The following is a 12,520-nucleotide window of genomic DNA, read 5'->3' as shown; positions in this document are numbered from 1 at the left end:
TTCCCATGAAACACCAAATTTCATTCTTGCCTAGTCTTTCTACTGGAGAAACTCTCATGTCTCTTAGTCAGATAATTAGACACTTGAAGTCTTCAAGCCTTAATTTCAGTTCTGTAACATCTGCCTGCAGATCAAGCCTTGTATCAATGAGAAAGTAATGAAGGCATGCTCAGCTGAAAGAATGAATTCTCCAGTTGAGGTGGGTTAAATGCCCCCTGAAATAAGTACTCTTTTTTGAGAATGATGACAAAGCAGGTGAAGTCCTACATGAGGACTCTTTTTTGTGAAGGTTCACCCAGGCCATCATTCTTCACTCATATGGCTGGGTTCCTTTCCACTATCTCTCTTCAAAATGCCTTCAGTTGCTGTATGAGATTCTGTTCCCTTCCCCTTCATCTGAAAGTTTTTCATTTTCTTTTCTGATTTAGCTATAACACACAGCACTGGCCAGCCAGCAATTTTTGGTGGGCAAAAGCCAGATCTGGAAATAGCAGCTGTTTTGCTGATGACTGCTGATGGCTCCTCCTCCGTGTCCCACATGCTTTCCATTCTTACAGCAATCCTTCAAATCTCATGTGTTTCTGTAATCCAGCCTTCCATTTTAAGATAAAAAGAAAAAACAAACAAACAAAAAAACCCCAACAAACAAACCAGAAAAACTCTCCTCCATCGGTTCAATCTCAGTTCAACCCTCACTGTCACTGAAGAGGCCACAGGAGTTCACCTCAGAAAACCTCATAGCTTATCTGCAAACTTCCCCTTTTTAGGCTGACCTTTTATAAGGACCAACTAGTATGTTAGTCAAGATAAAAATTTGTATGTGGAACCAAATGACTAGAGGAAAATACTTGGTTTTTTCTATTAATTCTGATCCTGGAAGCAATGAATATTTCTGTAACAAATGTGCATGCATTTTTATGTTAATAAAAACCATGATAAATCTTTCTGTAGCTTGAACAGGTTTTCTTTTTTTTTTCTTTTTTCTTTTTCTGGTTGTTTTTTTTTTTTTTTCAGTTTCCACATTTGCAGACAGGAGTCTTTGTAGCAGTCTGCAAAGAACTCTGAGTGCTGTAGTGGTTTCAGGCTATCTTTGCAATCCTGTTCTAATTTAATAAGATTAATGGCAGAAAATTAGTCAAGACAAGCGTTTGCCTGTTTCGTTTACCCTGCTGAAGTTCAAATTATAGGCGGGAAGTGTTTCCCCCAAGTACCACTTAATTAGTAATAGGCAGAAGGGAAAGTAAAAGAAAAAAAATATGTAATCCTTACAGGGGAAAAATATTTGTAGCTCTGAGGCTTTCCTGTTAGTACAAAGGACTGAATTTGAATGATTCAGAGGACTATATAAATATAATTTGAAATTTCTCCCTTGAAAAAGAAACGTAAGAGGCAAAAAGCCACCCAAGGTAGATAAACTTCCATGAACACTTTGCAGTCCATTTCAGAGAGAGAATCAGTCTCATTGCAGCTGTACATTTCATTAGTTACAAAAATGTAGTAAAGTTTCTCTCTCTCTCGTTTTGGCTAGAAGACATAGTCCTGACATGTGCTAATGACTGGCTAGGACAGAATATTATGTTATGTTCTTGGAAAGACTTTTAGGCTGTCCTGGATTTTCAGCTGTACAAGTTAATGTGAATTGTTAGGAAGACAAAAAACCTAAAAAAATGAAATAAATATTTTTATTTGGTTGATGAGGCAGCCAGGATCTCTTTTTTCCTGTTCTCTACTGCAGTATCATGATGTGACCGCTAAAATGTTACATTTGCAACTTTCCTTGACAAAGCACAAAGTAGGGGTAGTTAAGAGCCCCTGCACATGTGCCCAGTTTTCTCAGATGGGGCATGAGCTCTGCCAACTTTTGTTTGCCATGACATCTGTCCTGGACATTTACTCCATCATTTCATCAATTTTGAAAGATGGGCTGTACAGCAGTAGCGGGCAGCTGTGCCATTGCTTGTAGCAGTAGAAAAGGCTGCTGGAAATCTCTCAGGTAAGGTTTTGAGGTTTAAAAATTTCAGAATACCTGCAATCCTGCAAAAACCCCCCAGAAACCTCAGATAATTCAACCAAACTTTGAGGAACAGCAATAGGAAGAAAGGAGCCATCCTTGTGGGAATTTGTTTAGCCATTGCACGCTAGTGCCTTGGTTCTCAGGTGCCTCATAAACTGAAAAGTAACAGGTCAATGGGACTCACCAGTGGGGTCTCACAATGCTACAAGAGAGGATTTTCTGCCAGGCTTCTCCCTGAAGGAGATATATTCAAACTGGAGGAGGTGGGAGTAGAAATTCATTGGGGCTTTCAAAGAAAGGTTGCCAGACAGAGGTTAGCTGACAGCTGGCCAAGGACCATGTGTGTGCTGCAAAAGCATGGGTCAGGTTGACACCTGGAAAAACTATGGAGGTTTTTAACAAAACTTCCCAAATCCTGAGGAATATTTTATATTCAGTGCAATTTGAAAGATGAGCAATGGCTACAGGATGAGTAGTGGGTGTGTTGTAATATTATTCTCACCTTGGGAGCAGGGGGAAAGAATGGCTGGTTAATCTGAACAGGCTACATGCAAAATGTTCAGAGTTACACCACTGTCAAAATGATCAGCAACAAAATTATCACTGGCACTTAAAATGTCACCTCAGCCCCCTTATGTATAGTTATTTATAGATCACCTGTAAATGGCTTAAGGAATTAAAAATTTATTCACAGGAAAGAAAAACTTAGAAGAGCCAAGGGGAATAGAAAACCAAGCCCCCATTTTTAAAGCAATTTATGTTCCTAAAAATCTGCGTCAGTAGGTGTCATGTCAGTTCTTATATAATTTTTGCAAATTGCTGTTATTGATTAGTAATAAAAAAAGGCAACTATGCCTTTGTACACACAAAATACCTGCTCTACTTCACATTTGGAATTATACTGTAAAGTTTTTCTGAGAGACCAGATTGTGACTGATTCAGTTGGAATACTAGCTGCATTAAACATCAACATGAATGATATACAGTCTACCATATGGAGCCATATGTGAGCAAAAAAAATTAAACAAATTGGACACAAAATTTTGAGTGTTAGGAACAACTAAATCTAAAGTAATCCTTTAATATCCCCTCTATAGCAGAAGCTATTAATGGAAGTACTTCCACTTTTATTTCTGGCCTTGTTATTTTCTTTAGGTTTTCTTGAGAACTTAATTTGCTTTCTGAAAAACGCATGCTGATTTGTCACTCCTGGGAAATGCTTAGACTTCTTAGACCAACACCAAAGCAGGGAGTTCAGTTTTAAACTAATGCATAAATTTAGTGGCATCAAAAGAAACTGTGATGTGGGGAACATCTGCAAAGACATTTGGCTAGGTACTGACCTTTACATATCAGCCTCTAATTGTAGGTAACCAAAATTAAAAAAATTGAAAGGGCTGTTCACCAAACATTCATTGTTGCTTTCACAAATAATATTAGACAGGGACATGGTAGTTCTCCAAATCACCAGAATTCTTACTTGTATGGAGCAGTTGAATCTGCAGCATTTTCCTATCCATTCTTACTAGGTAAATTAGCTCATAAACACAAGAAACAAAACTATAAAAACAGAAGAAAAATTAAGAAAGACAAAGCAGTTATTAGAGCTCCTACTATCTCCCCTTTAGCTTCTCAAACCTCAGTACTCTAAAGGTTTTTGGGATAATGTGTAATTACTGGGACATCTTGCAATCAAGAAATGTGAAAAACATGGAGAGAAGCTTATTCCCCAAACTGAGCTTTTGGGTTAGAAATAGTATTTATGTGGTCTCTCTCTCCCTCATCAGATTTTTTTTTTTCTGGAAGTTGATGCCAAAAATTGAAACCAGACTAAAAACTCACTGAGGAGAAAATGTTATTACCTCCCCAGCCACCCACTGGCTGTTCAAATAATATTGTATATATCTGTGCACTTCTGCATATTTATTGAATTTGTCAAGTTTTTGTTCCCAAGTAAAACTTATTGGCCCTGTCAAAAGTTCACCAGCTGCACAAGTGACTTTGATGGCCTGAGGAACAGCCCTGGCGCTAGCGTCATGGAAGAGCCTGTGGCTTTCCTCTCCCTTTTCCAGCTGAGATTGGTATGTTGATGCATGGGGCCCAGAGAAGATACAGAAGGAGGGAAATTGAAAAAATAATAAACAATAAAAATATAAATTACAGAAAGCGCTCACCAAGCCATCCTGGTTTTATTATACAGCCTTGGGAAGGAATTTTGTATTTTCAATCAAACTATGTGGAATATGCATTGTAAACATTCTGCACCCACTGCTCAACATTTCTACGGTTTAGTAGGAGAAGAGCTGATAGGAATGTGGAGCAGTTTGCTACATGAGCCATGCAGTGTGACTGATGGGCTGTCACCTGGAAAGAACAGGGCTGCTAGGTGTCACCTCTTCAGATGGCAGAGGGTGGGAGCAGGACTGTGGGGATCTGGGACACAAAATAGAGAACTGGGCAGAAAAGCCCCTCTTCCAGGAAGGTGATGATCAGCACCCTGGTACTAACAACTTTGGAGGAGCTTCCCTACCCCAAGACAGGGACAACAAAGAATGAAGACTTTGATAAAAAAATTTAGATCAACCCATCTATCTTTTTATCTTATGATCTAGGGGGCAACACTAGACATATCTGCTGCAGCAGTCATTCATGCATGGAAGGTGTCATACATTACAAGTAGAAAGTGGGGGGGGAAGAAGAATGTAGACAAAAAAATACTCTGTTTTGTTCTGGTAAATATGAGAGGCTGGAAATGTTCAACCTGTGGCTACTCTCTCCTCCTCATACTTACACAATGGTTTTTCCAATGTGCTTAAATGACTTTTCCACAAATTCACGGACGCTGTGGACCTCCCCAGTGGCTATGACAAAGTCCTCAGGCTCATCCGTTTGCAACATCAGCCACATGGCCTGCAGAAAGATAAACAAAGTAAGATTCAGTGCACATGTAAGTGGCCTCTTTGGTACATGATATTGTATTACCGCATTTTTGATTTGGAAATAACTACAAGTACACACACATACCCCAAGCAGGGGAAATTAGCACTTTCTTTACACAGTGGCTATTAACCAGTTCAGTGCAACTCTGAAAAGAGTTCAATTATTTCTTATTACAGAAAACAGTGCTGTATTTGATTTTCAATTTGTTTCACAGCAGGAGTTTCTGCAGGGGAGACTTTAATATGTTTACTTTTGAACACTGAGACTTGGTTTAGTGCTCATAAGCATGGATTCACTTGTTTAAAGCACTGCATGAATTGACATTGATATGGGGAAAAGATCAAAATTTTGCAATGTTTCAGTCCAGAGTGCTGTTGTCTGTCTGCTACAGAATGATGTCGAATGAACTGAAGCATGAAAATATGGATCCTTTCGGCTGCTTCTTCTGCCACATTTGTTTTGCCTAAGCTGAGACTTTAATTAAGAGTAAGTATTTTAAAAGGTATTTAAGCAAGTGAATCTGGTTTCCCTACTGAATATGTGTTGAATGCTGCATATTAAAGTACAGCAGAAGAAACTTTTGACACAGTAACGAGAAAACACTGGTGCAAAAGCGACACAACCATTAACATCAGTTTCAGAGGACTGTTCGTGCAGCAAGAGTTTTGCTGTATCTTTGGAAGCAAAGCTTCATCTGATTGCCAACACATTTGCATTTCATAGGACCAGCTTTTAATTCCCACAGCAATGTCTTTCACAGAGTCCTCTCCCACAAGCAAGTAATGATGGGTGGGCGCCATCTCAGAGGGCTGGCCAGCTAAGTCAGCATGAAAGCTGGAAAGCAGATGGAAAAGAGGTATTCAAAGACATGTGTGACTTGTCTGAGATATCACTGCAGGTACATTTCAATTTTCTGATGTGCAAGGCAGTGCTCTAGTGACTGGACTGTTTGGCTGCATAGGAGCTGTAGGTATACAGAATAATTATTACTTTAGATCGATCAAAATGATGCAAACGCTTCATTTCCTTTGGAGAGGAAAAGGGAATACCTGTATGGCACGATCCTTGTTTAATAAATAACCAGGAAAGGGAAACAAAATAAATCAACTCTCTCTCCATATGGTAAAAAGTACTGTCATCCTCTCACATTGTAATCCATGATGCTATTTGCATTGACCTCTTCACATCAGCTTTAAAGAAAACAACTTTAGTAGGTCCCTTGATGGTAGTGGATACTCTGCAAATCAGATTAATAAAAGCTCTGGGATAGCCCAGTTTCTCTTGGTAAATACCACCTGAAATATTCAATTTTTCCTCTCTATTCTCAATAAATCAGTGTTCTGGATAGCAAGGCAATATATTCCACTTAAATGGTTATAGGTGCAAGCCATTTTTCTTTACAGTTATTATTTTATGCATCTTCCAGAGTTTTGACAAGATTTTATTAACATGCTCCTTTTGAACCTTTTTACTTCTTGAATGTGCACGGAAAGCTCGGTTTTGGGCAAGTGCTGTGTAAGCCCTTGACATAAATTATGAATTGTGCTTTAGGGAGATGACCTGCTGGGCAGGACAATGGCAGCAACTTTATTTTTCCTTTCCAGGATTGAACATCCTAGGCAATGACGCAGAAATACCCAAATGGCTGATGAAACTCATCTTGTGGGGAGGAGATGTCTTAACTTGTATCTCTCATATGAGCTTTTTTGGAACACTGGGGTTTCCCTGCTGATTTGAGAGGTCACCATAAATCACCAGCTTCTGTTTCTTCATGACTGGACAAGCCTGCAAGATTCAGAGTAGCAGCAGCTGCACAGAAAGGTAACAGGAGTATCTATAAGATAAGTGCTTGATAGTTTTGGTTCTCCCAGCCTAGTCCCTGATTTCACAGACCTTCAGGCTTCCTTAAGCAGTCTAGCTGAAAACAACACACTTCCTCGTGTGAGAGGGCACTATTTGGGCAAAGAAGGATTTCCAACATTAGACAATCAGTCAATCGGGGCAGTGGTTCTTCTCCAACTTTGGTGGATGTTTGCTGTACATAATGAACTCCTTTTCTTGCCTTGACACTTTTGTGTCAGTTACATTGGAGAGAGATGCAACAGCAAAATATCATTTATTGGTAAAAATCCCCCTTACCCAAAAATGCTACACTGGTTGACTGAATAGGCAATTAGCATAAGCACCTGCTATTTACTATGTTGGTAAAGTAATTTTAATATGTCTAAGCAGAAGCAGGATTAGACTTCCAACAATTTTTGCCACCCCTCCACCTTTAAACACCTCTGTATTGTAATTCCTTTGACACAGATTCAACGCAGGCACTTACTCCAAGACATTCAACAATCCAGCGAGTATTTAAAATATTTACACATTACTGTTCATACTAATATGAAATAGAGTTGAAAGTTTCCCTTTGCTCTAAATTACAGCCTACACTGAAGGAGGCAGCTGCAAAATCCTAACAAAAAAACAGCCTTTGACAGTGGGCCCAATGAGGTTTTATGCTTTGGATTTATCAACTCTTGTCTACCATTTCAAAAAGCAAGCAATCACTGTCTCAGCAATACGACTTAAACTGCAGTAAATTTCAACAGGATCAGCTTAGAAATGATCAAACAATGCAGAAAGAGTTGCTAAAAGTGATTTTTGCTTCAAATCCTACCAGGAAAGAATGTTTAGATTAATGGTTACTTGAGAGTCTATCACTGTGGGTTCTTTTATTTTTTCTGGCATTCACAATTGTTGGCATTTAGAGTTACCTCAATCCAATCAGGTATGAAAAAAATTAGCATACTAAAAATTACAAAGTAAGTGATAGCTCTGTTTTGCTTTGAGGAAGGTGACCAAAAGCTGTTGCTTTGAATGGGTCTGCATGAAAAGTCCGTAAAAAAATGCCAAGGCAAGCCAGAAGAGAGAAAAAACATTGAAGAAGTTCCACAGTCAAAATTATATTTCCTCAGGTACAGCCCATGACAACTAATAAAACATCCATGTACAGGCAGTGGCTATATCCTTTCCCTACATCAAGTGCCAGGAATGTGATTCTCCTCACATCAGACTAATAAAGATCCTTGACCTATGAATTTCTAGGCGTTTCCTTTAAGAATTCATATTGTACCAGACTCGAGGCTGAGAACGAGAGGAAGGGGGGGGGATACAGCTCCAGGTTTATTTGTCATTACTGAATGGCTTACTGGTTTTAACAGAGGGGAAAAGCTTTGTTTAAATTTCCACTGAAAGTAATTAATGGTTATTGACTGGCAAATGAAGAACAGGTGACACTCTGAATTAGAAGATAAATGATCTCATGTTCTAGCGTGATAATGGGTTAGTAATTGCTACAAAGCCTCAGACTAGTGCGTCCCATCATAATGCTAGATCATGTCCAGAACACAAAGGCCCCTGTGTGAGAGGTATTCAGCCGTTCACCTCCCGATCCAGCTGCAGAGTGATTTGCTCCATTTATTCTCTGATGGACTGCACAACCGAGGCAAAAGTTCACCATTCTCACCTTCCTGTTCACATGCTGAACCACCTGACCCATGACATGGCTGAACTGGGATAAAAACATTGCCCAGCTTTGGCTCTTGGATATCTTTTAACCATCACAAGGTCATATATTTTAGGAATTTTTTTGTTGCAGGAACTGAGAATTGAGGATTTTCCTGTATTTCTTTGTAAAGGCTTTTTTGGATGGGCTGACAGCAAGTAAAGTAAAGGAATTGCTTGTTTTCAGTTCTGCCACCCTCTCCCCAATTTTTTGCTCAGTCCAGAAACAAAATATGAGTAATGTTTAAAAGGAGGAGAAAAATACCATGGAAACAATTCAGGCTTCAACTCTCTTAGAATAAGACTCTTCCCTTAATGGCAAAAGTGACAGAACTTATTTTTCATCTTCAAATTCTTTTTGGCTCTGGTCTAGCAAGTTACAAAGTCTAAAGGCACTTCTATGTCATTTACTTTCAAAGAGGAAAACCTAAAAGGAGATACGTAACTAGTCTAGCAAGCAGACACACTTTTATGATTATGTGGACTAGGATATCTGTTCTGCATGCCTGAACTCCAGCCTCTGCCAAAATCTTTCCTCTTTCATCTTTCCCCTCTACCCTTTTCTCTATATAAACCCCTGCCAGTAGTAAGCACCATTTTCAAGCAACATGTCCAAAACATGAACCAGTCTTCTCCCTGCCCAAATTTCTTAGCTTATGCAGTGTTTGCACCTGGGCTAGTAAATGGGAATACCCAAGTTTGACTAACACAACCCCCACACAGATACATTTTGTACCTGCCACTGCCACTATGGTTGTGATGTGTCTGCTTGTCTCGAGAATCTAGAGTATGCTGTGGATGTGTTTCACCATTAACTTCCAGTCTAGCATCCCAGTAAGAAAAACATTTATTAACTGGGCTGTCATCCATGGATAACAAAGATCCGGTAGCTGAGGTTATGTTTAACTCTATATATTGAAACTTTTGTTTCGCTGTCTGCTCTCGTACTATGTATAGTTAAAATGGGCTCATAATCAGGTATCTTCCCATTCAAGAGCAAAAATAAATTCCACTTTTATTATTTTAAATCACTGGATAATTTCTGCTCTAGAAATAAAAGACTTTTTTCCCCCAAAGAATAAAGCCTTTTTATATGTCTCGTCCAATTCAAGACCCAAAAGAGATATGACTGAGCAGGTCCCATAATGACATAAATAAAAAAATGTTCCTGTTGGTACTAGTTACTATTGCCTTGCACTGCTACACAGCATTATTTTCCAAGACCTACACTTTAAAAAAACCCACTTTCATATGTGTTTCTAGGTGTTATGCAGAGAAACTCCGACTTTGTATTTGCCACACATGGAGAAAAAAAAAATCAAATCAAATCACTAATGTTTACTTTAGGAGATGGAGCAGATAGTTGCAGCCTGATGCATAGTGCATTTTCTGTGAGTTTCAGAGGCAAAGAAGCAGAGGCTGGTGACTGTCTAACTTTACTTACTTATCACTGAGGAAGGAATGGGTTACCTCAAGGCTGTCAACAATCAGGGAGCAATTTCTGACTAAGTCAGAAAACATCACCACCTGGAGAGACCCGACAGTACATTATCACCATTTATAGAAATTCTGTCTGTCATTCTGTCTGTATGGTATTCCATATTCTATTGTCTAGAAGTGGGCAGAAGCATTCAGTGGGCTGGATATGGTAGTCTAGTGATCCCAAACATAGCTATCCTGCTGTGGTCACCACTGAGAAGGAGAATTGAGCATTTTGGGCCAAAGCATGATGAGCCTTTGCAGGGATGTGGGAGCAAAGGAGAGCCTTCTCCCCATATGGCCAGCACAAAGGCCCGGCATGACTGCTGTTCCTGCGTGCATCATGAGGAACCGTGCCACAAAAGAGAGGGCTATTGTACCACCTCCCTGTCTGCATTGTCCCAACTCAACTGCCCTGGCATTGATGGAGGCTGCTGGCACCTCCCGTGCCGAGCGACGTGCGGAGCTGTCATGCCCACGCACTTCCTGCCTGCCTGGGATGCGGAGCAGTTCCAGATGCCATCGCCCGGCTCCTCCTGACACAACCCAGCTGACTGGCTGTGGTTTCTCAAGCTGCTACAGAACTGACCACAATTGATGGTCGTGCCTCAGAAAAGTGAGACGGGGCATTGACTCAGAGCTCTGAACCCAAACCGACTCCCAGTTTATCTGTTTACTCACTTTTGGAGGGGCAGGGAAGGAAGAAAAGGTGCTACACTGGGGGCTGAGTCACCCACATCTGATTGACTTCTGTGACTGTTAAAAGAGTAGGTGTGTCCTGGGCGTAGCTGGTAGGCATCAGAGTGTGTTATATAAGGAAATTATGTAAAGACACACTGAGACTTACATGTAATACACAGCAGAGAGGGAAAAAAAATCTTGCACACAAGAGGGGCACAGCACACATGGCTGAAAAACACCAGTGAAGCTGAAGCGCAGCACAAAAGTGGTGTGATCAGAGTAAATTGTAAGCTGCCCCTGCCTGACAGCCAACATACAAAAGTGTTGGGCATGATCCCATGCTCCCTGCCACAATGGGAGCTCAGTCTAGAGTAATGACTATTGCTTTAGTACTTGTTTCTGACAATGTTATAGGTCAAGGCAAGCCCGGCAGGGAGACTCTTGCCAAAGAAAACCACAGGGATGTGCTGCCAGGCATGCCGATACTCCCAAGAAGCCAGTGACAGCAGGAATATGGGAGTATGCATAATCAATGTATTACTAGGCTTTTTCCCCCCTAAATTACAGCCCTTCTTGCTTGGCTACTTAAAAAGCAAGGGTGCACACCCAGTAAGAAAGAACCTTACTGGGCTGTCACAATGTTAGCATTTGAAAGGCAAACATAAATTCAGGATTAAGGCCATTGTCTATCATTGCAATTGGTGACTTTTCACCCAACCATTTCTCAAAACCTCCCGCAATAGAGGTACTTCCCAAGAAGGGCAGGACACATGCCTCTTCCTTTCCTCTAAAGAGTCATCATCCTGATTTCTCAGATTACCAAAAATCACAGCATTGGTGCAATATCTGTTTCTTAAGGAACCTCCGTTGATGGAAAAACCCTTCTGAACACGATTTGAGTACCTATCAGATCTCATCAGTCTAAATACATTTTGATATGCTTCTTCCTTAACTGTGTAATGCTGAACATAAGGACTCCAAAGTCTGTGTACAAAGTTTTTCCTTCAACTGTGTCTTTTCTGCTCATGCAGAGGAGACATTGAGTACTTATGACATGGCAGCTGCTTCCATTCAGAAGAGTGACATTTGCAAATCATAGACATCGCTGACACGAAAAATATAAAATGGGAACAGATTTGAGATGAAAACAATTTCCTCCGAGAGAAAAAAACACATCATTTGATAAGAAACAATGGACAATTTACCTTAAGAATCCCCAGAAAGTAAACAAACAGCAAGTCTCCCAGGAGACAGTATGAGATAGGGACTAATTTTATAAACTTTCTCAGAAATTTTTGAAGTTTCACTTGAGAAATTTCCATAGAAGCAATTTGAAGCATGCTTGCAGATTTAGTCAAATTCTATGATTTGGCTCTAGAGGTGAACTTGTTCAGAGCACGACTGTGTTCAGGTCCATGATATTTTCTTTCAAGTTGAAAGAGTATAGTTGATACATTGAAAGATAATAATCCAACAATTACAAAGTTACTAAGATAATAAAATACCTGATAATCTTTGTGGACCATCTCAAAGGAAAACAATATCAATGTCTTCTGAAACAAAAGCCCTCACATCTGTAGGAAATACTAGGAAATACTGTCTAGCTTCTCTCTCATAAGTAGATAGGCCAATTGTTTTACAGATCTCAGGGAGGACTCGTGAAACTTTAGTAGGCAGTTCTATTAATAAAAACCACAAGAATTATAATCCAGATAAACCTTAAAGGTCAACCTTCCCTGTTAATGCAACATGATGTTTCTCACATGGACCTCGGGTGAACACAAAGTTCTCATTGTGTTATCAAAAACTAGATTACTCCTTTTTTTTTTTTTTTTCCCCTTGTGTCACTGAATG

At 39.9% G+C, this 12,520-nt stretch overlaps 1 protein-coding gene across 1 annotated transcript in view; it reads right to left on the bottom strand.

Moving 5' to 3' along the window:
* The window catches only part of GMDS (GDP-mannose 4,6-dehydratase), a 406,670-nt gene that overhangs the window by 78,080 nt on the left and 316,070 nt on the right, over positions 1-12,520 (bottom strand). The window contains exon 8 of the mRNA XM_084213383.1: positions 4,806-4,924. Coding sequence (XP_084069509.1) covers positions 4,806-4,924 — 119 coding nt within the window. The remainder of the gene's footprint in view (positions 1-4,805; positions 4,925-12,520) is intronic.

This window comes from Fringilla coelebs, assembly GCF_963513975.1.
Source record: "Fringilla coelebs genome assembly, chromosome: 1".
Taxonomy (NCBI): Eukaryota; Metazoa; Chordata; class Aves; order Passeriformes; family Fringillidae; genus Fringilla; species Fringilla coelebs.
This window is presented reverse-complemented; position numbering and strand designations above follow the sequence as displayed.